This window comes from Uloborus diversus, chromosome 2 (assembly GCF_026930045.1).
Source record: "Uloborus diversus isolate 005 chromosome 2, Udiv.v.3.1, whole genome shotgun sequence".
Lineage (NCBI taxonomy): Eukaryota > Metazoa > Arthropoda > Arachnida > Araneae > Uloboridae > Uloborus > Uloborus diversus.
In genome coordinates this window covers 64,762,391-64,786,896 of record NC_072732.1, presented here as the reverse complement: position 1 = coordinate 64,786,896, position 24,506 = coordinate 64,762,391, and the positions used below count along the sequence as shown (strand labels likewise).

At 32.4% G+C, this 24,506-nt stretch overlaps 1 protein-coding gene across 1 annotated transcript in view; it reads right to left on the bottom strand.

The window, feature by feature from the left end:
- Window positions 1-572: 572 nt before the first annotated feature.
- The window catches only part of LOC129217085 (glypican-6-like), a 115,923-nt gene continuing 91,989 nt past the window's right edge, over window positions 573-24,506 (bottom strand). Inside the window, exons 5-8 of the mRNA XM_054851333.1 lie at window positions 11,490-11,620; window positions 10,233-10,513; window positions 4,070-4,245; window positions 573-1,508 (exon numbers count right to left, since the gene is read on the bottom strand). Coding sequence (XP_054707308.1) covers window positions 1,252-1,508; window positions 4,070-4,245; window positions 10,233-10,513; window positions 11,490-11,620 — 845 coding nt within the window. The 3' untranslated portion in view covers window positions 573-1,251. The remainder of the gene's footprint in view (window positions 1,509-4,069; window positions 4,246-10,232; window positions 10,514-11,489; window positions 11,621-24,506) is intronic.

Below are 24,506 nucleotides of genomic sequence, written 5' to 3'. Positions count from 1 at the left end.
TATTTTAACGAATACGAAGTTTCTTTCTGCCTTTTTAGAAACAATTTTCCGACCATTCGGCCCCGATTTTGCAACGACCGCTCTTACTATCGAATTAAGAGCATTGGTTGTTCAGGAATTTTTTAGAATATTTTTTCTATTTGTAATATTGAACAAAAGAAGGGGCCACGTGGATCACGTTCACGGGCCACGTGTGGCTAACGGCGCCACTGGTCTAAACATAAGTTTAAGCACTGAAGATTAATAGCATTAAAATTCAGCACATATTCATTGGTTTAATAGGGCATAGAATGAGTATTTGATAATTTTTTTTCTTTTTTATCAGTCAACTTTCCTGTAACAGTAAAAAACAATGAAATAAAGACATATGAAAAAGAAGACTTAACCTACTGCTAAAATATCGCTAAAGAGAAAATAAAGTTTAAAACAAATAAAATAAATATTGAAAATAGGGTTTTGAGATAAAAAGTACATGTGCATCTGTCTGTCACCATAGAAAAGAAAAATTAAGACACGGTTTTCGGATATACTATTTAAATATTAAATTTTGTTTTGCTTGAGAATAGCTGGCAAAGACTACCTATTCTCATTTAGGAGTAATTTAGCGTAGCATTTAAAATAGTACGTAGTAGTATACAATATGGAAATTTGGAATCGAGGAAAAGTTTGTACAATTGAAATACATGAAAACTAGGTTCTATAAATATGATATGTATTTTCGACGTAAGAGTTTTTAGAGAAAAAGTAGAATACATTCCAAAAGAAAAAAATAAGAAAAGAAAACGAAACGCAATTCAAATACTTTTGTAGTCATCTTCATAAAAGCAATACACATTAAAGTAGTTGCATAACTAGTATTAAATTAGCTTGCCTCTTGAGTGTAGTGACGGAGGAAGGAGGAATTTCAATAGATGCCCTGCAACTTTGACTACTACTAAACAAAACGTTATGCCAAAGAAAGAAAAAAAAAGGGAAAATAATTTTTTGTTTTAACTACATATATAAATATTTGTACGTATTGAGCAATTGGAATGCAGTGTAGTACGAGGGTAAAGCGTATCGTTTACTATTTACATCACATTGAAATACTTCTTACTGTGTTTTGTTTGAGGAAAAAAAATAGAAGATTGCTTTCGTAAAATGTTCGAAAGAAAGTCTTCGTGTGTCCATAACAAGGCATCATTTCAAGAGCTCTTTAGCACAGTTAGGAAGCACTTATTTGAGATCCGAAGCCTAAATATGCAGTCTTCGTTAAACGTATGAAGGAGGCTTTGTAAACTGCAGTACATTCCAAACGAGAGGAGAGATGAGAAGAACGAACATAATAAGAGTATCGTGCTGCCATCTAGTAGATGATGAAGAAACTTTTGGCGGTGTTCGGTGATCGGGAATCAAGTGCGTTGGCGAAGATGGCGTGGAGAAATAAATATCGCCAAAACTGTCAGTGGGTTCTTCCTCGCCAAATCCGCTGCCGCTGCCACTTCCACTTGAACTCCAATCTGAATCGCCTAAAAAAAAAGTTTTGAATGAATAATTTTTTTTTTTTTTTTTTTTGTGTAAATTTTCCCACAACACAACATTGACTTAAAAAATCTTATCGTTGCATTTAATGCGCGGTTAATACCAAAACGAGTTCAGTACAGTTTTTAAAATTTCCGGAGGGAAAAAAATCATTTCACGCATCGCCCTCTCAATTTTTTTTCCAAAGAAATTAGTTTTCATTTGAATAACCTTTAGTTCACGACTTAAATTTTGTGTTATTTTCTTTTTTAAACTAGCACTGTTGTCCAATTATTACAGATAAAGATACATAATTTTGATTGAATTGAGCTATTTTAAAATAAATCAATTGAAAAAAAAAGCATTCAAATTCCCATTAAATTCATGCGTAGCTCAATTTTATGCTACGTACAAACCAGCACAATCAAAAATGAAAGTTGTTTGAGCAACTTATCGACCAAGAGGGATATGAGAGAATATTTTAGAGAAAAAATTTATTACTATTAAAGTTGTTCTGAAACTTTTTCTAAAAAGAAAAAAAAAAAAAAAAACGGGGAGGGGCGGGGGGTTACGTGTAGTTATCTTGGCACTTTAGAAATTGTACAGAGTGTATAAATAGCGTCGAAGAATGTCGCCAACATTGTAAGCTGAAAATTAGGAACACTTTTTCGTAAAATTCAGGTGACTTCAAAAATGTGATTGCAAGAGAGATATTTAAAATGTGAGTAGAGGTTTCTTAAATTCGCCAGTGTAGTTAACAAACGGCAGGACCCAAAGTTCGGCAATTAAGATCACTATTATGACTTTTCTTTAAGTTAAACTACAACTTTTACAACATTTTCCTTCTAAAAAATGTTTTAAACAGATCTACAATAATTTTCTTAAATCGCCTATCGCACACGTAAATTTTCTAGTACTGCAACGTTTGATTGGCAAGTTGAAAGAATATAGTTAACTTCGGAAGGGCGGACGTTTGCTTGACATTATTATGAAATCATGACAAATAATTCAATTTTGAAAAATGAGCGCCGAATAATACATTGAAAAAATCGGGCAAAATAAAAGAATTAACAAAAATTTAATTTTACAAGAAAGGAAAATAAAAAGACTATCTCAGAATGGCGTAAAAGTGCGATCCCATTATTGTCCGTTTTTCACAAGAAGGAACTTGACTCCTCCCTCGTCACGTGGTATCCGATGGTTCTATTTCGCTGTTTTCGGCAAAAAGTATATTCGGATCACAGCATTTTGTTGTAAAAGCAGCAATTTTTAAAATGTAAGAATAACTAAAATGCCAACAAACAAGTGAAGCAAGTGACGTAAAGGACAATAAGACTTTTTTGCACATTAAAATGCACGCCCAAGTTAAGGCTGTCTGGTTGTCTTCTTTAGAAGCGCGTCGATTGTGTACCGATCACCCCCGCGTAAACTGGAACTCTGCGTTAGAGGGGTGTGGCGAAGTGCCTTCACCTGAAAAACGGACAATACCAGCCCCAAGTTACACATTTCGAGTCTGTTTACATTGGCCTATAACTAGGCCCCTATAACTAGGGAGCCGACGCATCCGCCATTTTGAATCAAAGTGACCGTCTGTTTTTGAGCCATTGCCATAGGGTGAATTATTAAAGGACGCAAGAAAGAATGTTGATATCATAAAAATAATTGAATGTGCCACAGTGTACTGTGCTAATAGTTCACAGAAAGGATTTTGTTTCTTTAAATTTTAAAATTAATAACCCAAGATAAAAAATCAATTTTATTGACGATTTGCTGGAAATCCGAAACTAAAACTCGGCAGTGCGAAAGCAGTAAACATTGTTATGTAAATTCTCGGTGCTACTTTTATTGCTATGGAGTAATTTAGTCTGAAGAAATATGCTTTTTGTTTTTTATATACAACTGTTACATTTTTAAATCAGTTGATAAATTAATTGCTAAGATCCAAAAATACAATGCTGCCAAAAATAGGACTAATTAACTTTATTGGAAATTCAAGTATAGAGTATCAGCACATAAAAATATATAGTTACACTAATACTACTAAGAGCATTAATAATGTAAAGTAATACTAGTTTCATAGTTAACTAGCAAGTTAAATAAACATGCAAATAACCGAATAATAATATATATAATATTTCACCAATTGAAATGTTTTCGATTTCTTGATGTTTTGTTGGTTTGTTTATTTTTTCAAAATATGACACTCTGTAGTTCTAGTAACGATTCGGGATAAAAAGGAATGCATTACGCTGACATAAAATGAAGCTGAAAGGAAGCAAAAACACATCCAGTGTGGTAATATTTCTCCGACTTTTGATCCAAAATGGCGGACAGTTCGGCCTGGTATATGTAGGGGCTCTACATTGACCAAAAAGCCAGTTCATGGAATTGCTCTTTTGAACTGCAATAGGAAAATTCCCTAAATGGGTAAACTAGTGGAAAATAGTTCAGAGGAGGTATTGGTCAACTGCAGGTTATAATGTAAACAGATGCTCTATAAAATCCCTACTCCCGTCAGTAAGCCAGGTCATCCTTCGCAAAGTGCCATACAAGGAGAAACAGTACTCACTTGCGTCTTGCCATTCTACATCGAGCCCATTGTAAGCGTGCGTCAGCTTGGTTGTGATGAGTTTCAGGGTGAGGATCTGCTGGTTGATGAGGGAATTCTGTCGAGACACATCTAAATTCACTTCCGGATTTCTTGTCTGGTTGGCGAGGCCTTCTCCTATCAATTCCGTTTCATACCTGCAAGAATTTAAAAAATAAATAAATAAAATATGAAGCATAAACCCTCAACAAGTATAGAATGGTTGTATGAAAACTTCCATCATTTCAATATTTTATTAAGCACTTTTATTATACTTGGCTTGATTGTCACGGAAAAATCTGAGGCTTGCTTTTGCTTATATCTCAGCAACTAGACCTCTTAGAGATTTCGGGATTTCACTAAATTACTTGCTTAATCTTAAGGTACAACTTAACGCGGAAAAATTAAAATTCTAAAGTAAAATTTTTATTTCTGTTAGGATGGAAAACAGCAAATTTCATGTAATTTCCCCATTAAATGTTTAAATAATCCATGGTTACAATTTTTTTTTTGCCTTGCAATAGATAATGTTAATAGTAATCATAGTGAAAATTTTGAATCAAGGCTTCTCATTCTCTGTCATTGCTCTCATCTATGCCAATAATCGATAACGGGCCTAAGTAAAGAGACATATTAGAATCTTTATCACGAATGACTTTGTTTTGAAACATAAATGAGTTTGGGGAAACCTTTATTATTTAAATGGTTTTAATTAAATGAGCAAACAAAAAAATCGTAGAGGAGAGCAAGGATAAATTTTTATTGCCAGTTGCTTAAATTTTACACACGTATATAGTTTTTTTTTTTTTTTAGTACGGAGCATTTATATTAAAAAAATAGGTGAAGTTTTGTGATGGTAACATTATTCCATTTGCGAAATACATTTACACTTTAAAAAAAAAGAGAGAAAAGAAAAGAAATAACAATTAAAAAAAAAAATACTAAGCACTTTTCATAATGCACTCAAAAGTATAAAATAACTTCCTTGGGTCTGAAAGGACAATTCAAGTATTCCTGTAGTTATAAAAAATTCCAAGAAAATGACAACATAAACGAAGAAAAGTGCGGTTCTAATCATTTCAAACCAAACCTTTCCTATAAGTATGATTCAAAGCTAGATAATGATAAGAAATTCTCTTCATGACTTGAGCCGCACTTTTCCTCGTTTGTGGTGTCATTTTCTTGGAATTTTTGATAACTACAGGAATAAAATTGTCCTTTCTGACCCAGGAAAGTTATTTTGTCCTTTTGAGTGAAGTATAAATAGTGATTAGTATTTAAAAAAAAATTCTGTAATTAATTCTTTATACCTATGCAAAACATATTTTTACAGTTAATTTTCTTCGAACAATAAATGAGTGATATCCCTAGATGAGTAGATATTGCTAGAAATAACTTAACTGATGTTTTCTCTCTCTCTTTCTCTCCCCCTCTTCCCCCAGTTCGGGAATACCGTGAATTCCCTCAAAAAGCATCTTAGAACTAACTTTATAACATAATAGAGCTTACCAATTACGTAGTTAAGATGTGTCCCACAGATGGTTACTTCTCTGAACAGAGAAAATAATATGATTAATTTTTCATTTGTCATATTTAGTTACATCTGATTAGAGGCATAACATCGCCCAGAACTACAAGAAATTTTTTTTTAAGGTGATTGACGAGTCATTTAGTTCTTTAAATCGAGTTTTCTTACCACAGCAGTGTTACTGCAGTGAAGCCATCAATGCAAATTTATCGATTAATCGCCAAGAAATCTTAGATCTCTGAACAGAGAAAACGACATGATTAATTTTTCTTTTATGGTATTTGGTTTCTTCTGATTGGTGGCATAACATCGCCCAAAACCACAAGACAATAGTTTTTAGGAATAGATTGATGTGTCACATTTGATCTTTCAAGTCAATTTTTTTTTTTTTTTTTTTTTTTTGCGACAGCAGTGTTATTACTGCGAAACCATCAGATTAAACCTAAAGATTAGTCTCCAAATAATTCTATATCTCTGAGCAGAAGAAATCACATAATTAATTAAAAACCCTTGAAACAAACAGAGTTATGGCAGAATATTCTTTCGTTATCAGTTCAACATAATAAAATGGATGATCTGCACAAAATGATTCAAAAAGTTTCAAGTCCAGTTCAATTGCACAATGGGGTTGCTTCCTTCAGTCAAAAGCGTGACTTTTAGCCACTGAAATTGATAGAGTAAGCAAATAATAATAATAATAATAATAAAAAAAAAAACATGGACCCAGAAAATATTTTCATTTTCCAACAGTTAATTTTTAATTAATTTTTTTAAACTGTCCGATTTTTCAAACAAGGCGTGGTCTTGATGACGTCACAAATGATGCTCTTTAACGCATCTTTGTACCATGTTTCCACGTTATGGTAATCAAGAAGCGAATTAAAATTGCGCTCTACGCTTGCTATCAACCATATCGTTGCCAGTACACGTGAGTAAAGATACGAATTAAATATTTTGCTTTGTGAATGGCATTTCATCATTTGTGACGTAATCGGACAGAAGCATAAACAATGAAAGCGCACCGATTTAAGTAATTTTTTTAAAAATATTAAACTTAAACAAATCATTTTAAAAATAGTCAGATCCTATGCTTTTAAGCAAAAATACTTTTAAAATTTTGGAAACGACCCCATTAGAGAGGAAAACTGACAACACAAATGTACAGTGAAGCACCGTTTCTACGTTTCTGTTTTACACGTTTTTATCAATTATACGTTTTGGTTCCCGCAGAATCTAATACATATTGTATACCTCTTATACTTTTTTTCGTACAGTCGCTTCAAAAATGTATAAACGGTGCTTCATTGTATACGCTTTTTTCACACAATCCCTTCAGAAACGTATAAACGGTGCTTCACTGCAAAATCAGAAAAATGGGTTGAAAATAAAATCATGTTCCGACATATAGTGCCCCGTACAAATAAACAACATCGACCAAAAAAAAAAAAAAAAAAAAAAAAAACACTATTTTCACTTGAAGTTGAATGTCATTTAATAATATTCAACAGACCTTGTTATTCTAACAGGTTTTAATTCACATCTTTTTTTTTTTTTTAAATGTTCCTTATTTTTCACAGCACAGCTTTAAAAAAATAAAATCCAACACTGCAATAAATACTTGAAAGTTAAGGGAAAATTCCAGCATTGCAGAATTATGTGCATAAAAAAATATTTTTGTCTGTAAAGTTGATTTAGAATTGTCAAATCTGCAACATAAAAATAATTTAATGTTGAATAAATTTTAAAAGAACTTTGAATTCTACGAAAAATGAAACATTAAAAATTAACTTTATTTGAGAAAACTAACACATTAAAAAAATTAAAAACTTGCTTTTTTTTAAAGTTAAAAACCTTTATTTTGGTAAGATGCAAACATTTTTCTGATATTCTAACCGATATTATTATTCCCAGAAGAATAAATCTTTTTACTACAACTATATAAAAAAGGCATATAAAAGGAAATGAATGTTTTGGTCATTCTCACAAAAATAGAACATTTCAGGCCCGATACTTGTGATTTATTTTGAATCAATTTTTATAATTCCTACAACTAATCATATTTTTAAATTCGCCCGCACCAATTGGGTACAATCAGGTATCAATGGTTTTTGCATAAGTCATTTACGAAGAGCTTAAAATCATTTTATTTTAGAAAAAGAAGCAGAATATTAGGTGTCCCAGTTGTGAATTATGAGGACTTAAAATGTGATTTAAAATCGTGCTGAAATGCAACATTAAAATAAAATATCAGTTAAATTATATCTTTTACACAGATAGCAATACAACATGGAAGAATATCTACAGAAGGATTATTTTTCATTTTCTCAACATTTCCTATGGTTCATATTGACCACTCTGTGACAGTCATCTCGAAAATAAAATAAAACAATTACATTGAGTCTGCTAATATTTTTAAAGAGTCTAAGTAGTAGAAATGTTGTGCCTAGTTAGCCGCTTTGACTTCTAAATAAACAAGGTGAGTCTTATTCTTTTTCTTCTGATAGTTAATTTGAGTTAAGGGTCATTACTTTTTTCATGCTTGTTCGCAGTTGCAACTTTTTAGAACTACATTTTTAAAGGCTTATTCGTTCATAATGTTACACGAAGTGGTCAAAATATTTGAAAACCTTTCATGAATTATTTATGTAGAAATTTTGTTGTACACAAATTAGTAAGAAAATCAATCAAAAGAACGACGATTAATATTATTTGGATAGATAAAGAAAACTTAGACATGTCGGACATGATTTGTACTATTTTCGTGAGAATGAACCATTCGTAAAATCAATACACATTCCTCTCTAAAAATAAATTAAGAAAAACTTCTTCTAGAAGCAAATGGAAGTGTATTACAATACTGAAACAAACTCTTTCTTCAACAGAGAAATCACTGAATATCAAGAAAGCAGCAATTTACAGCCATTATAATCAAAAATTATCCCAGGTTTACGACTCTTGGACAAACAAAACAACCCCTATTTGACAATTCGGATTAGATCTAAAACCTTTAACTAAAGGCCAAACTAGATAAAAGGTAGCAATGCGAACGATAATGGAAGATAAAGATCATTTACTGTCACGAATAGTTCTGCAAGAAAAAACAGAGAGACACAAGTTAGAGACGCCAAGGCAAATTGTTAAGAAAACCGTCACGATTTTCATGGACTTGTTGAACAAGCGCGGAAAGCATTAACAAGTTCAAAAGGGGTTGAAAAACATGCAGTAAAATGGTAAGTATGCATGATTTCTTTTAAGATTATACAACTTCGCAGAAGAATGTCGCTGATCGCACTTTACCCTTTCGTACAAATAAAATTTAGTTTAAAAGGGTATTTTTTTAAATTTAATTTTATTTTTAGCCTACATTTCTTTAAAAAGCTAAACTAAATAAATAAAAGTATAAAGGAAGGCGTAATATCTCTAAAGACTATGGCTAAAAATGATTAATATAGTCAAAACAAAATGATTAATAAATAAATATCAAATAAACAAACAAACAAAAAAAAAGTTTGCAATCCGGCTGTAGGAGGGGATGTCGATAACCTTTTATGTGACGAGTCCATTTCTAAGAAAAAAACTTATTTTTTTCCTCCGAAGAACATTGCAGGTTAACTCATTCCTATTTTTCTTTTCTTTCTTGCTTTCTTTTTAAGATGCACACTTTCTCGTTTAGATTAAAACAGTTCCAAAAAAAAAAAAAAAAAAAGAAGAAGAAGAAAAAGGCAAAGGAAATAGAGAAACAATAGAAAAGGGCAAATTACTGTTTGCAGGAAATTTAGAACTCTATTTAAATTCTAATAATCTTCCATTTTACTGGTGGGGAAAGCATCCACTGATATTCATTAATGTAAAAAAAGCAGTTACATGGACATACTCGAGCGTGTCAGATATTGATAGTTATAATGCTTCAGATGTTTCGGACAATCTCTGTTATTAGTAGAAACTGTAGGCACAGAACATGTGAAAATAAAATAATAACAATTTGATTACGATTAAGTTTGGTATCGATGTGTGTGTGTTGAATCAGGTTTTAATAAATTTCATTTATTTTACTTATTGTTTGTTGCTGTGTTTCTCTGCTTACCATCTGTCGTAGATCCGCGCTTATGGTATTACAGTTCTACTGGCCAAACAAAATGTAATACGGTACTAAAGAATACTTGAAAATAAAATGCTTCCATCATTTCTGCCAACCGCTTGAAGGACAGGATATTCACAAGTAAGATGAATAAGCAAACAAAGTGGTTAGGAAATTCTCTACTTTACTTCCCTCCAAAGTAAAATAAACGAATAGGTAATCAATAATACATACTTTTAACTAATTTGCTTTTACTTACATTACTAGACCTTTCATGACTGAGATATCATAAAAGTCTCAGTAAGTCTTCACCTGACGGAAAATTATGAGAAATATAATCAATCTCTGATAAAAAGAATCATGAACGATTGAGGCTTAAACATTTCCCTTTGTTAAAATAGGAAAGGGGACTTGCTAATAACGATTGTTAGCTTTGTTTCAATCTAAGAATGTCAACCTAGACAAAAATGAGTTCATCCAAGGCTAAAGATATTTTTAAGCAGAGCCTGACTACAACATAGTCATGAAAACAAACTCACTTTGCTTTATTTAGTCCGTTCCAACAGTCATCCTGCGGTAGCACCTTGTTGTCTCCAGCCATTTGAGGATTGTTGCACATGGTCTTGGACAGCTGAACCCAGAAGTTCCTAGTTTTCTTGATTTTCTTCTTTATACCTTGAACCAGGCGGTCGATGCTGGTACCTGCCGCTGTAGTTGGACGGACTGCGTTTTCGCGATGACCAAATTTCAAAGTTTCGAAGTTGAGCTCGTGTCGGGCATCGCGTTTGCCGAGGCGAGGTTTGCCACAGTGCTTGAAGAGCTGAAAGCAATGCAGAACATTTTATAATCCACCATAGAGATAAAAGAAGGCATCTCGACTACGTTTGTGATAATACAGTGCTGTAGCTCTATAGTATGAAATGAACAAAATACGAAGATGTAAGAAAATCGCATGGTAATCATTGCAAATTTGATGTTTTAATTTCTGTGCCATTTAGGTCTTTTTTCGTTCCATTAGCAGTGGTTTGAAGTTGCGAAGCGGATTTTTTTTCATTTTTATAAATAAGCAGGGGTACCCTGAACTTAAATTTTTGGGAGAGCGGAAATTCTCACTTTGTCGAATGGAACTCCAAATTTCGCCGAATAATGATAATTTTGCCGAATAAGCAAGTTTTAGGAAGGGATGACCTCCCATCGGGGCGTCCCTGCGAAGAAGGTATTAACGACATTTGAATTCGTTTTTCATTTGTAGAAAACGATGATCTTTAAAAATCAAAATGTGTATAGTTTTCTTTTTTTTTAACTTTGTAAGTATGTATCATAAGTCATTGATCGTTCAAAGCAAAATAGAAATAATACAAAAAAGTAAGCAGAAAAAAGTGATAAAATCAAGAAAAATTAAAGAAATGTAGTAAAAGCAGAAACATGGTCTTTCAAAGAATCAACTTTTACGCTTACGATCAATACATATTCCTGAAGACTACATGACGAAAATAGCAAAATTAAATAAACGATCTGTACACATGAAACGATAAAAATGCACATGAAACACATAAAAAGACACAATAAATAAATATTTTAATTTAATTATCGTTTTATTCTTACTTAATCTGCCTAAAAATGAAACCATTATTATAAGATTTTTGAATTTATATTGCTTTAGCTATTTTATAGACGAGGCTAATTAATCAACACTGAAAGTGACAGTTTTCACTTACGAACTTAGTATAGATAAATTTCGGAAAGGGATTGAACTTGAAGCATGCAAATGTGAAGAATGGTTCATTCACTCTTACCTCTTGGGAGACCGCTTGACCATTTTCCTGAAAATTCATGATGGCGTCCGAAATTTTGATGTCGATCGGATCCACCACTGACTCGATGTTGAAGGAGCTCTCCAAACGAGAGGCCAGCATCATCATGGCGTCTGCAACAGAAACAAGTGGTCAGGATATTTTAAGTGAACGATAATTAAAGGATAAATGATGGATGCTTGACTATCGAGCATTTGGTCATAGAATATAATCGCTATGCTAAACTATTCTATCTGTCAAATTTGCTCTGATAAAGATGGAAAACAAAATATAATTTGATCAAAGAGCAGTAGTCGATCACCAGCTTCATTAAAGGGCAGAACTGGGGAACTTTTTTTTAGTCGCCAGAGGCCGGTAATAACAATTTCATCAGTATCTATTTTTTTGAAACTGTGGCCACTATTTTTTTTAGATCATTTAAGTATTAAAGGGTAGGTTTTAAAAATTTGTTGAATTAATTAATGCTAGTGCAAAATGCAAGTGCAATATATTTTAAATAAACTAGTTCAAAAAGGCTGCACTTGATTTTTAAGGCAAAGATTTTACCAAATATTTAATGCCGTTTGTACACTTTTCCGGAAATTAATTTTTTGCGGTGGCTATCAGGTACAGATTATTTTTAATCGCTATTTTCTTTTTCATTTAGTCGCAATGTGGCGAATGGCTACCACAAATTGTGCCTTTTAAGCTTCATATAATTTATCTAATCACAATGCACTTCGCTTTGTGTACACATGTACGAACGTACGTCATTAATAAGATGGATAATTTTGCTCATCTCTTTGAGATAAGAAATAATCTATCGGGAAAACCATATAAGAACACTTCTATAAAAGAAGGTATGATTTTTAGAGTTAATATGAATTTCCTTTGTCTTTTGCTTTTTTTCGGAACAAAGCAATTTTTATCGTTCATACAATTACCAAAAAATACCTTCCGTTTTGTTTTCTTAGATCATTATTATTTTATTTATTTTTTTAAGAGCTGAAAATATTTAAATTCAAGCAATGCCCAGCAGTGTAAAAAATATCAATGCAATTTGGAAAACAAGAGGAGCGTAAAAATAAAACAAAAATATTTCTTATATGGAAGAGGCAATAAATTTCACAAAAAGAAGGGAAAACATCTTTCTATTGTCCAAAACTAAATCTTTTTGAGATGCGCTTGTTAGCTTAATGCAGTGTTTCATTATTATTACAACTGCCAGCCATTCTTTAGTACAGCAACTGATTTTACAAAATGAAACACTGTTATGCATTACCGACATCATTAAAGATATGTCATTTATTGCGGTGTCACTATAACCGAGCTCAATGATATGTCACACTTCTCTGACATAGTCGATATTTCAATGACAATCCATACTGAATTTTGAAATGTTTTTAAAAATATTACAATCTGCTTTAGTTTTTAGTTTGCATTAAAACTGCAGATATTCGTTTAAAAATAAAGAAGGGCATTAAAGGTTTAACTAAGTCAATGCATAGTGAAATTTCATACTAATGTTTAAACGTAGATTTTGAAATTTATGACTCAACCTCGGGAAATTATATCTGACTTTATAAAATATTCAAGGCAAAATTTTGGCCTTGAGATATTTTTTCAAAAAACTAAGTTTAAGTATTTTTCCTCTCACATAAATTTTCTTCTTATCTTCTTTCGCATTCATTTATTCCACGAGTAGCTTTCAACCACCCTATCCCATTCTTAATGAAGGCGATTCAGATAATAATCACGGGAAGAGTGACCAGCAAATTATTTAACCCTCGCACTTCTCTACTCAGAAAATTTTCTGTCCCTGTTATTGTAAAATGCATGTGTGTTTCTGTGCGATACCCAGAAGAATCTTTTGCATTTGCAGTAGAGATGTGTTGTTCATGAACGAACGAGTCAAAAAGAACGAATCCTTAAAATGAACGGATCCGTTCGTTCACTTAAAAAATGAACGACCGTTTCTTTGAACGGTGAGCAGTTCGGAACATTGTATTGATGCACTTGTGATAAAATCGCATTTGGTGAATTCCAGCGGTAACGGAAGGATAGTTAGTACAAAAAAATCGATGTATTTTTGTGTGTGAGGCCATCAAAATACATATTTATTCAAAAACTGATGCATAGATTTTTATACACATCATGGTAAGTTGCTAAAAAAGCCAAAGCCAAGAGTTTTTTGTTAGTAACTTTCTTTTAAATTCAAATTTAAAAAACCGTTACGGAAGAACATTTCTGGGACATGATTTTCACGCTATCGTGTTCTCCCCAAAAGTTCAGCCAAACTATAAAAAGGAAAAGTGTACAAAAATTAGGGCACATACAAGAGTGTTCAGTCATTACAATTTCAGCTCGAGTTTAAAAAATAATTATTTTAAGCACATAAATTATGCATAAATTAAGGGTGACGGAAGGACACGAAAGCAATTAAGCTAGGTAAATTTTAACTTACAAACATTTATTCAACTAACACAGCAATCTGAAACAATGATATCGAATGCCTGAGTCATCTGTTAAAATTCTGAATTCTTAAAATACCCAATAATTTTATCAAAATCCATAGAACATTTATCTTTTTTCTACGGGAACACAAAGATCATTCCGACATTACTATGCATTCTCAAATAAGATATTTCTATGTCTTCATCTTCCATATGAGGTACCTGCCCAACATTGCTCTTTCTTAATTTCTTTTTCTTCCATTCAACTGATAAAACTTGTAAAAACTTTAATGAATCCTGTGGCACATTCTCATGACTTGGTGTTTTTGATTCACCTGTATCTTCATTTTTAACATTATTTACAATTACAACTGTCAGTCTGTTCAATTTGAAGTGAAATCTCCTTCGATTTGTTGGAGTACTCACTATATTCAATAACATCACTTGTTACATGATTCAAATAATGCATATTTTGAGTGCCAGGATGAGATTATTTGGATGTTACTATATCTTTTTGTAAGTTGATTTTTTAATTTGCTGCTCTCATCGCAATATATTTAACAGTTAAACCAATGCTCTCAACAATCCTTTCAAGCGACTTGTGGCAACAAATCGGAAAGCAGTTTCAATATTGTATTGTTCCAATATAAATATCAAGTTTGTGAGCAACTGTTTCTGCTTAAATTGGCTTGTCATATTACAAATATTTCATATCAAAATGATTTTCACATGCTTAGGAATTTTTAAGTGCAGTTTTCATGATATTCATCACATACAATAGAATAAATAAAATCACGAAACATTTAAAAAAAAAATAATAAATAAATAAATAAAATGAAAGCACACATTTTTGTACAAATATAACTTGCTTATGTTTTAAATGTGACTACTAACTTTAAACAATGGTTTCCTTTCCACTAACATTCTAAAATTTTACCCTGTATCAACTTATAGATGAATATCCTTCCGTTACCGTTTTTTTTTTTGGCCTTCCGATGTCATTAAAAATTATATTTTAAATATCTAATCAAATTACAAGTATGCCTCATTGACAAGGGACATAATTCTGCTTAGCATAAAAAAACATTTGTTTCTATACAGAATAGGTTTTTGGTGAACTAACTGAGAAGTAGTATTTTGGTAACGGAAGGACATCAAATTGTCACCTTAGAAATAGGCCTATTTCATGGTTGAATTTTTTTTTTTTTTAAATTACTTAACAAAAAAAGTTTAACTAGACATTCAAAAGATAAAAGTTAACCTGAATATTATATTCTGATAACTTTATTGAAATTACAGCATGTAACAAAAAAGAGATTTTTGATCTGTAAACACACAAAGAAAAAAACTTGTTTTTGCCCTTGATTTTCTGAAAGTCATCAAACTACAGTAGAACCTCCACTAAGGGACACCTCTGAATAAAGGACACCTCTATTTAAGGGACATTTTTTCTGGTCCCAGTCCCTTTGAATGGAGACTTCCATGTATTTACCTCTAGTTAAGGGACACTCTGTTTAAGGGACAGTCACAAAACTAAAATAAATAAATAAATAAATAATGCAAGAAATAATGTATAAGTACCTAAGAAATAGTGAATTTACTGGAATTCAAGTTTCAATTTTCATCTAAATATTAATTGAGGTAAGTTTGACATAAACATATGTGAAAGGAAACAAGTAATGTATTGTAAAAAAATTAAAAAACTTGCTGAAATTAACATGCATGATTTGCCCTTGACTTATTCAAGTAGATTCAAAGCCGACGTAGAGTGCACAGTAACTAATTAGCTTGTATGTAAAACTTAAAGTTTGAACATTAATCACAATTCATATAGTATTAGATTGTAAATTACATGAAGTAAAGCAAATATATGTAATGAATTACTTCAAAATTATTTCTGTATGCAACAAAATTTTGTCATTACAAAATGCATCAAAACTTTGTCATTACAAAATTTTTGATTAAATTTTAATTAATAAAGTTATATAAACTTAGAAATTTGAATGATTATGAATTTTGTTTAACATAATGAGACATTTTCAGCATTTAATCTTAAGTGTTAATAGTTCATGCTCATTGTGATATTATACTATGTACTTAGTACACAGCAAGCATCGAATCATACCCCTCCGAATAAGGGACACCTCTATTTAAGGGACAAAATGTCTGGTCCCCTTATTGAGAGGTTCTACTGTATATGGGAAAAGCAGGTTAAGATTCAAGAAATTCATTTATTTCTGAAGAGAATGGTATATGGCAAGGACAGAATATTAATTTTTAAAATTCAATTGTCATGTCCCCCTTTTTCCTGGAATTCACCATTTAAAAAAAATACATTCATCTTCAAATTTTTAACAATCAATCAATCTCATATTTCCTTTTTCTCAGTGCAGTACACTATATTCATTTGAACCTTCTTACTTTCTGCTTTATTCACCATTTTTCTTTAATCGTTGCAGCTCATTTGCAATTTTCCAATGTATCCACAGGTAATGTTTTGTGTAACTTGTTTGAGCTACTAACAACATGTTCGGACATTCAACTTTCTGTCTCACGCACCTGCTAAAGTCCTTCTTATGCTGTCGCCAAAACTCTTTCTAGAACTACCTTTCTTTTTGTCTTCTAAAACTTCCCTATCTATTACCATCTATATTGATTTGGCTTTATTTTTAACTAGATTGGCTAATTCCAAGTCGCTTATTTTACATTCAGTATCCAGAAATTTTTAATAAGTATTATTACTATCTGATCCCCCCCCCCCCCACATTTAAGAAAGTGTTGCGTTTTTTTTCTTTCAGTTTTCATCGGTACTGTGGTATTATTTTGATGCTCCTTAATATTATTAGAAGGGTCTTTTCTTTTTTTAAACTAAGTTATCCGATCCGGTACTCCGACTGAGGTACCGATATATTTGTTGTTACCTTTTCCGTTATACATTGTCTATAGGTAGTAATGTATGTATATATACAGTACTGTAGCTGGAAAAATTGGATAACTTAATGTTTTGACTTGTTGAAATGCAACCTTCGGTTTTTGGAATGGAAAACATATCTTACCGCTCGGCAACTGAGAAACATCTTACAGAATGAACTGTAATTGATTTTTCATCTAAACCTGAATAAAGTTTTTTTGATTCATTTTTCATAGGCTTATTTTCTTACTTTTAGATGATTCTAGTTATTGTTGCTTCAAAGAATATTACTGATCTTATGAAACATTTCGAATGCACATGAGTATGTCGTGCAGCGAGATCACCGGCAATTTTTTTTTTAATTCAACGAGTTAAATGAAGGAATTTCTAATGAACGAATCATTAAAAAGAACGATATCGCCCACCTCTAATTTGAGCAGTAAAATTTGGAATACAGGTATTCTGAAAGGCACCTCTAAAGACGAACTTTGAAATTTCGTATACAAATTATTTTATTTCATGTTCTGTCAGATCTTATTCCTACAGCATAGATTCTCCTGAAAGTACAAAAACTTCTGTGACACAAATCTCAGATTTAATGTTACTGCTTCTGCTCCCAGTAACACAAATTCCAGATTGAATGTTACTGCTTCTGCTAATTGCAACACAATCCCCAGATTGAAGATTATGCTTCTGCTCATTGTAATACAAATCCTGGATTGAATGTTACTCTTTCTGCTCATAGTAACACAAATCCCAGATTGAATGTTACTGTGTCAAAATTAAAAGTTAGGAGATAGCTCAAACAAATGGTAAAAAGAACTCTGCTATTTTGGGACAAGAGCTGGAACTAAACTGTATTCACGGGAAAGATAGACTGCGAACAAAGAAATGCGCCATTTGGCGACGTCAGTCACGTATTTGGCTTGGACAAGAACAAGTTAGGGAAAAGCAGAAAAGCAGGGATTCCCCGAACCTAAACTTTTGGGAGGGGGAAATTTCTTAACTCCAAAAATAACCGAATAGTTAAAATAATTAATTGACAAAATAAAATACGCGCATGCATATATGCCTACATCTAATGAAAAGAGCCATTTGGCATTATAAAAAAAAATATATACATATATATAATAGAAATACTGCGTGACTGTGTCCAAATTTTCTGAATTGTCATTCAAAATGTACCGAAAAAGATCATGTTTGGGAGGCCACAATGACCTTCTATCGGGGTGCTTCTGACCAAAGGTTTGGTAGGTAGGCTAAAAAGCGCATTTTACTCAACCCTTAAAAACGTCCACTTGAAACTTACTGCTTCTCACTGCCTCAAATATAGCACAGAATGTTTAAAAAGAAAACATCGGAATGCACCTCGTAAAACATACTCAGGGACAAGCAAAAAAAGATCGCAAAAGCCGATGATCGGCCATCAAGCCAGTTTAATGACGGATTTACGGTTTCAGTTCAACGAATCTCTCGGCATCTTGACCCGAGGGGTCGAGTGCCAAAGGACGACTGGCGGCGCATCCTTCCCGGCACGCCCCTCTTGAATCTTAACCCTTTGCCGTTGATGGTTGACATCAATTAATCTGTGTAGTTCGGCCCAGGGGAAGACACCACTGCTTGGGCTAATCTGCGGAATTTGAGGTCCGGCCACGTTTGTTTTACCCTCTTGCAGTTCGATACAGATAAACAGTGTATACGTCACAGTTATTGTAAAAGAAACAAATTTTACGCATTTAATTTAGAAAAAAAATTAACCGCTTCTTGTTGACTTGTATCTTATTTTTTTTTTCCAACGGTTTGACGGTATCATTCGGAATCTGTTCTTTAGGTATAGCGAAAATTTTTTACAGCTTAGTATATTTGTTTAGTTATAAGTTGACTTCAATTAGTTTGTGTGGTTCCAATTGGCAGGGGAAGACATAACTTTTTGGGTTAGTTTGTATAGTTAGAAGCCAGGCCCCGTATTTTTTTATTTTTTTTTTAACTCTTTCGCATTTCAATACCTTGTACATTGAATATATGAAGATGCCGCAGCTTTAGCAAAAAATAAATAAATAAATAAAGTTAAAAAATATTTTTTTTTAATGTTAAATTAAGAATTTTTTAAAACTTGTATCTTGATGATTTGTATCTAATTTGTTTCCTATCTGCGATGACGATATCATTAGGAATCTGGTTTTTAGGCACGGCAAAACGAGTTTACAGCTTAACATATTTTTTAAAATGTTTAACCACTAAAAAAAAATTAATTTGTGTGGTTCAAATTGACCGAGGAGAAAACACAACTTCTTGGGTTAATAGTTAGGGACCTGGTCTCGTTTGTTTTACTCTCTTGCAGTTTGAAACAGAAAAAAAATTGTATATGTGAACGATCTCACAGCTTTAAAATAAAAAGAACAAAATGTACACATTAAATTTCGAAATTTTTTTATCATCTCTTCATGATTTGTATCTTTTTTTTAATCGGCTTTGACGGTATTATTAAGAATCTGTTTAGGTGTAGCAAAATATTTTACAACTTAATATATTACAAAAGAGATATTTCCTCGAGGCTCATTGTTTTCTTGTTTATTTTCCAAACATAATTCCTACCACGATCACACATTTTTATGTTTTTTAAAATGTTAGCTCACAATGATTAGGTGCAATAGCTGAATAAACGAAATCGTTCAGTTATGAATTGTTTATTCCCTCGTGTGATAGCAGTATTACACGTGGCTTTTGAGAATCATTCGTAATTTACAAAATTAATTTTAAACGAAAGTTTTTTTTTTTTTTTTTTATAGTTCAGTACTTTACTTAGCGTTATTCAGTAAGCACGGCTACCGCATATTTGAAGAACAGTTTTGGTTCTAAGTTTGCAAAAAGCATTATAGCTCATAAGGAGGCAGGGGGAGCAAAGGAACACTCCAAGTTCTGCAATCGTCATACGTTCTACCATAAGTAATATATAGATGAATATTGATTGAAACCTTCCTAAAAATTGTTGAAGTTAAGTTTTTCGTCAGGGGCCGCAATGCAAAAAAAAAAAAACTCTTAAATTGGACTAAGATTGCTTTATGGAATAATACGCAATAACCTATTGGAATGCTTTTTTTACAATAAAAAGTTTTCATCCAACTTCTTGCACGAAAAACCAATTTACTTTCCAAAAAAAAAAAAAAAAAAAACAGAATCTAATAATAAATCGCTATAAAACTAATTAAAAACTTTCATTATCAATGAATTCCAAACCGTGAACTATTTCGGAACATGTGAACCATCAGGGAAAATTTAACTGTATCTCATTCCTTCGCTTTCATTGGATAAAGGAGGCCAGTTTTAACCGAACAATTAATATTAACTGCAATTAAATGAAAAGCACACTATCTATCGAGGGAGTTAATTAGGAGCCCTTTCAGCCAAATGTGAACGAAATAGTTGAAATGCTAGCCGATGCAGCTGCGTAATTGAATTTCATTCATTCAATACACATTTAATAGCCTCATAGTTCATTACGCTTAGTCATATTCTAGGCAGTTTCTTTAGTGAAAGTTTAGTTTTTTCTAAATGTCGCAGAAAAAAAAAGGTTATTTACGTTAAAAAGGAACGTGCTGAAAAGGATGTTGGTGCACCTGCTGTTTTTATCTCTTATTTGAGTTCATTTTAATAAATTTTGAGCGTTTTTTCCAAACGGTTTTGTTTCCTTTTTTCGTACTCAAGACCTTGTACTAAAGTAGTTGTAAGTGTAGTTCGCTACAAAAAAAAAAAAAAAAAAAAATGTAGTTTTTCCTACTACTGAAATGAAGAGTAAATTGCTTTTAAAACACTAAAATAACAATTAAAAAACCTTTTGAAAAGTTTTTTTTTCAACTAATCCATGTTTTGTATTTGAAATAACGCAACTGGTTATTGGTTCACGAATTTCAAAACGTAACAAATAAAGATAATGCAATACGAGCAAAAGTAGTAAATTAATCTTCTTGGGGAAAACCATGCTCTTCCAAAAGTTTTTTTGTTTTTTTCCATTATACTACACTTTCGTATTCCATGATATAAAACCGTCGCTGCCCGAGCTGCAAATGAAGAAATTGCTCAGACTAAACTTGCAACAATGTCATAAGATGCCAATTAAAAACCATTATAAAGAATCTTTCAAGAGATTAAAAACCTATTGGGATTTCAAAAGTGGAAGAATGAAAAGTGATTTATCCAATATCATAAAGAACAAGAATAAAAGCTGGCTAGAATACCAACCTTGCCTCTAAAGCCTTCCAATTCTCCAAATTAATGCTTTGCACGTTTTTTTTTTTTTTTGGGGGGGGGGGGGGACAGCTATCTTAAAAGTTTCAGTTTGTGAAAAAAAAAAAAAAAACTTTTGAACAACAAAGTGGCTCTGTTAACTTTACAATTGAAGCGAATCGAAAAATAAATTTTATTTTGTTACTTTTTCTTGATTAGTCGCACTTTTTTTCTTTTTGACATTATTATTGTTTTAACTCCGGAGTAGTTCTTTATTTTGCTTAATCAAATAAATAAATAATTGCTAGTCCTTATTATTTTTTTTTTTCAATTTTATTTATAAATTATTTTTAATGGTTAAAAAATACATTTTCTTCAAATATTTCTTAGAAATTTTAAAATATTTTCATTGCGATATACTATATATATATATATATTTTTTTTTGAAACAGAAAGAATCGGATCTTGATGGGTTAATGAAAGTTTAATAAATTGGAAATACAGAAAAATAGTAACAATTAGCGCAAAAAAAAACCCCTTGCCGCATGACGTAATCTTTCTGTTAAAGAACAAAACTGTTAGAAAATTAGGAAATAACTTTATAGTAGACATAAAATTATCTTACAGTTTTAGCTATGAAAGCGTGATAACATTTTAAAGATCTTTAATCGTTTTTTTTTTTTTTTCAACTAAGATCAGGACTTAATTTGCACGAGATCGACGACGATTCAATAGTATACGAATGAACATTTTTGCATTGAAGCAAATTGCTAAGTTGAAGTTTCGTACAACAAAACACCGACGTGGATAATTCACGAACGAAAATATTTATTTACTCTTTATGTAACTGCCTGATAAGAGTTTTATTCCATTTTATTTACTTAATTTATTATTAGTTGCATTCTTATACTTCTTCTACAGAAAGGTAGTTCCCATAAGTCTTCAACACCGCACTAGTATGAAAAATTGATCGTTTTTGTTTCATGAAATGAGACAAAACATCATGGTCCTCAAATTCATTCCATGCCCCCTTGCCAGATCCTGTAACAGGGTCTTTCTATTTTTACCAAGCTGGGACAAAATGGTTAAGTTTTATTGATCTACATAGGGAGCGGGGGGAGGGATGCAAAAAACTATTTTTCGTCAACTTTACAAACTTTAAAAGAGGAAGAAAAATAAATATTTTAATCAGGCTGACTTTCACTGTGATTGTTTTTTTTTTTTTTTTTTTTTTTTTTTTTTTTTTTTTGAGCAATCACAATTGCTTATTGCTTTCATTTGACTGTTTTTGGCGTCCTATCATTTTATTTTCCCACCGCCACCCTCCGCACCATAACCGTCGACTGGCTCCTCACTATGCTGTTCCTATAGCGAAAGCCGTCCCCAGGTTGCACCCATGTCCTACACGCATACATACACACGCATGCCTACACACATATACACTCACACAAACATACACACATACTCACTCATACATATACACACACGCCCACACACACAACTACATACATACACACATACCTACACACAGTGGCGTACCTATGGGGGGGATATAGAGGAATTGGAACCCCTCATGAGCCCCAAAAATTTGTATGTATATATATATATGTGTGTGTGTGTGTGTGTGTGGGTGTGTGTATAAACACGAGGGCATTGTTTTACTTTAAACTTCAGAAAAAATTAACCCCTCCCAAGGATTTTTTCTCGCTACGCCACTGCCCACACACACATGCCTACACACACGCAAAAAAACACGTGATTGCGAAAAACATAATTTGAATTCAAGATGTCAAAATTCAAATTTATTTAATTTTTTTATTTTTAATTCCTATTCATCTCTCTCATTTATAAGGTGAAAAATGTGCAGCTTCTTGGCGAGAAAATTTTCACGCAAGGAAACCTAACAACCCAAAAGCGCTACAAGATCTTAAATCAACGAAGTGACGGATGCAATCAGTCCAAACAAACATCGCCGCATGCTATATTAACACGCCCATGAAAAGGCACATTATTGAAGGCAGACACTCTTTCGTCATCCCACTTCTCAAATCTCGCCAAGGCATTAAATTATTATCTCGGTTGTCTTCTTTCTTTTGTTTTTAATTTCGCCAAAAGCATGCGTTATGAGACGATCAACGTCCGGTTGCGCATGTTTTCCGGGTGGCGCCAAGAGAGGGCAATTTATCTTGTCTCTTTTTCTGAAAGGAAATATTTTCGCTCGTTCAACTTATGAAGATACTTGTCAACGTTGATATGTGCATTTAAAAAAAGAAGGGAAGAGTGGCAGAAGAGGGGGAAAGGGGATCAAGACATGAAAGAGAACATTGGTAGAAAAAGAACTTCCAGGAATTATATTTTGATCTACAAGAAATGTGGAGCGGGAGTAAATAAAAAACACTCACACTTGGATAAATATTGTGCTTGGGTAATTTACAGAACATTTTTGCTTTGAAGAGACGCAGATTAATATGCATAGTTGATTTATTCCTATCGTAAAATTTCTGCTGCGAAAACACTTGGTAATCAACTCCTATGAGAACATATGGGAACTTTCACTTTGAAAGGAACGTTCCTGAAAGTTTTTGCATTTGTGTGATGTAATCCTCATCAAATGACTTAAACTGATCTACATGTCTACAAAACTCACAAAGTAACAGTATGACGACAAGAGAGCGCTTACAGGGATAAAACAGAACAAATGAACTACAAGTTTAAATCTTGAGGGTGGGAGAAATTTCGTGATATTCCAAATAGAAGTTGACGTAACAATGAAAGGCTTCAGTAAAAAAAAAAAGGGGGGGGGGTGGAACAAACGCAAAAATATTTTATACACCAGAGAGTTTGAGTACTCTCAAGGGATGATTCATAGCAAACACGTTTTAAAATACCACTCTACGGTATTCCTTAAAGCAATATGCGTCTTTGGAGAATGTTTCCCAAAGGATATTTCAATTTGATGAACAACTCATGATTCATTTGTGGAAAATTGGTGCGATGCTACTTTCTAGTGAGAAATAGTGAAATCACCGAGGACGATGATACATATTCTAGTCTTAGGAACGTGGTGGGTTTCTAAGATGTTAATCTATCAAGGAAATTAGAATTCAGTGTAACATTAACTTTTCTTTGTTCCATGATTTTGCCCTAAATTTTTCTTAGAACAAAAGAGAATAATTTAGACTTAAAAGTAGAACCTTTATGACGAACCAAATATGGAACACGAAGTTCGCGAGCCAACAAAGTGGTGCATTGATTAGACGTCGGTCTCTTACGCCCAAAGGCACAGGTTGGAACCTAGCTCCAGTCGGTGGATTTGCAAGACGCAGAAAATCGACAGCACTCATGTCATATGATTATGCAGCATGTAAAAGATCCTCTGAGAACTCGTTCGGCTTGGAGTGCTCTTGGCAGAATTGAACTCTTAGTGAATTT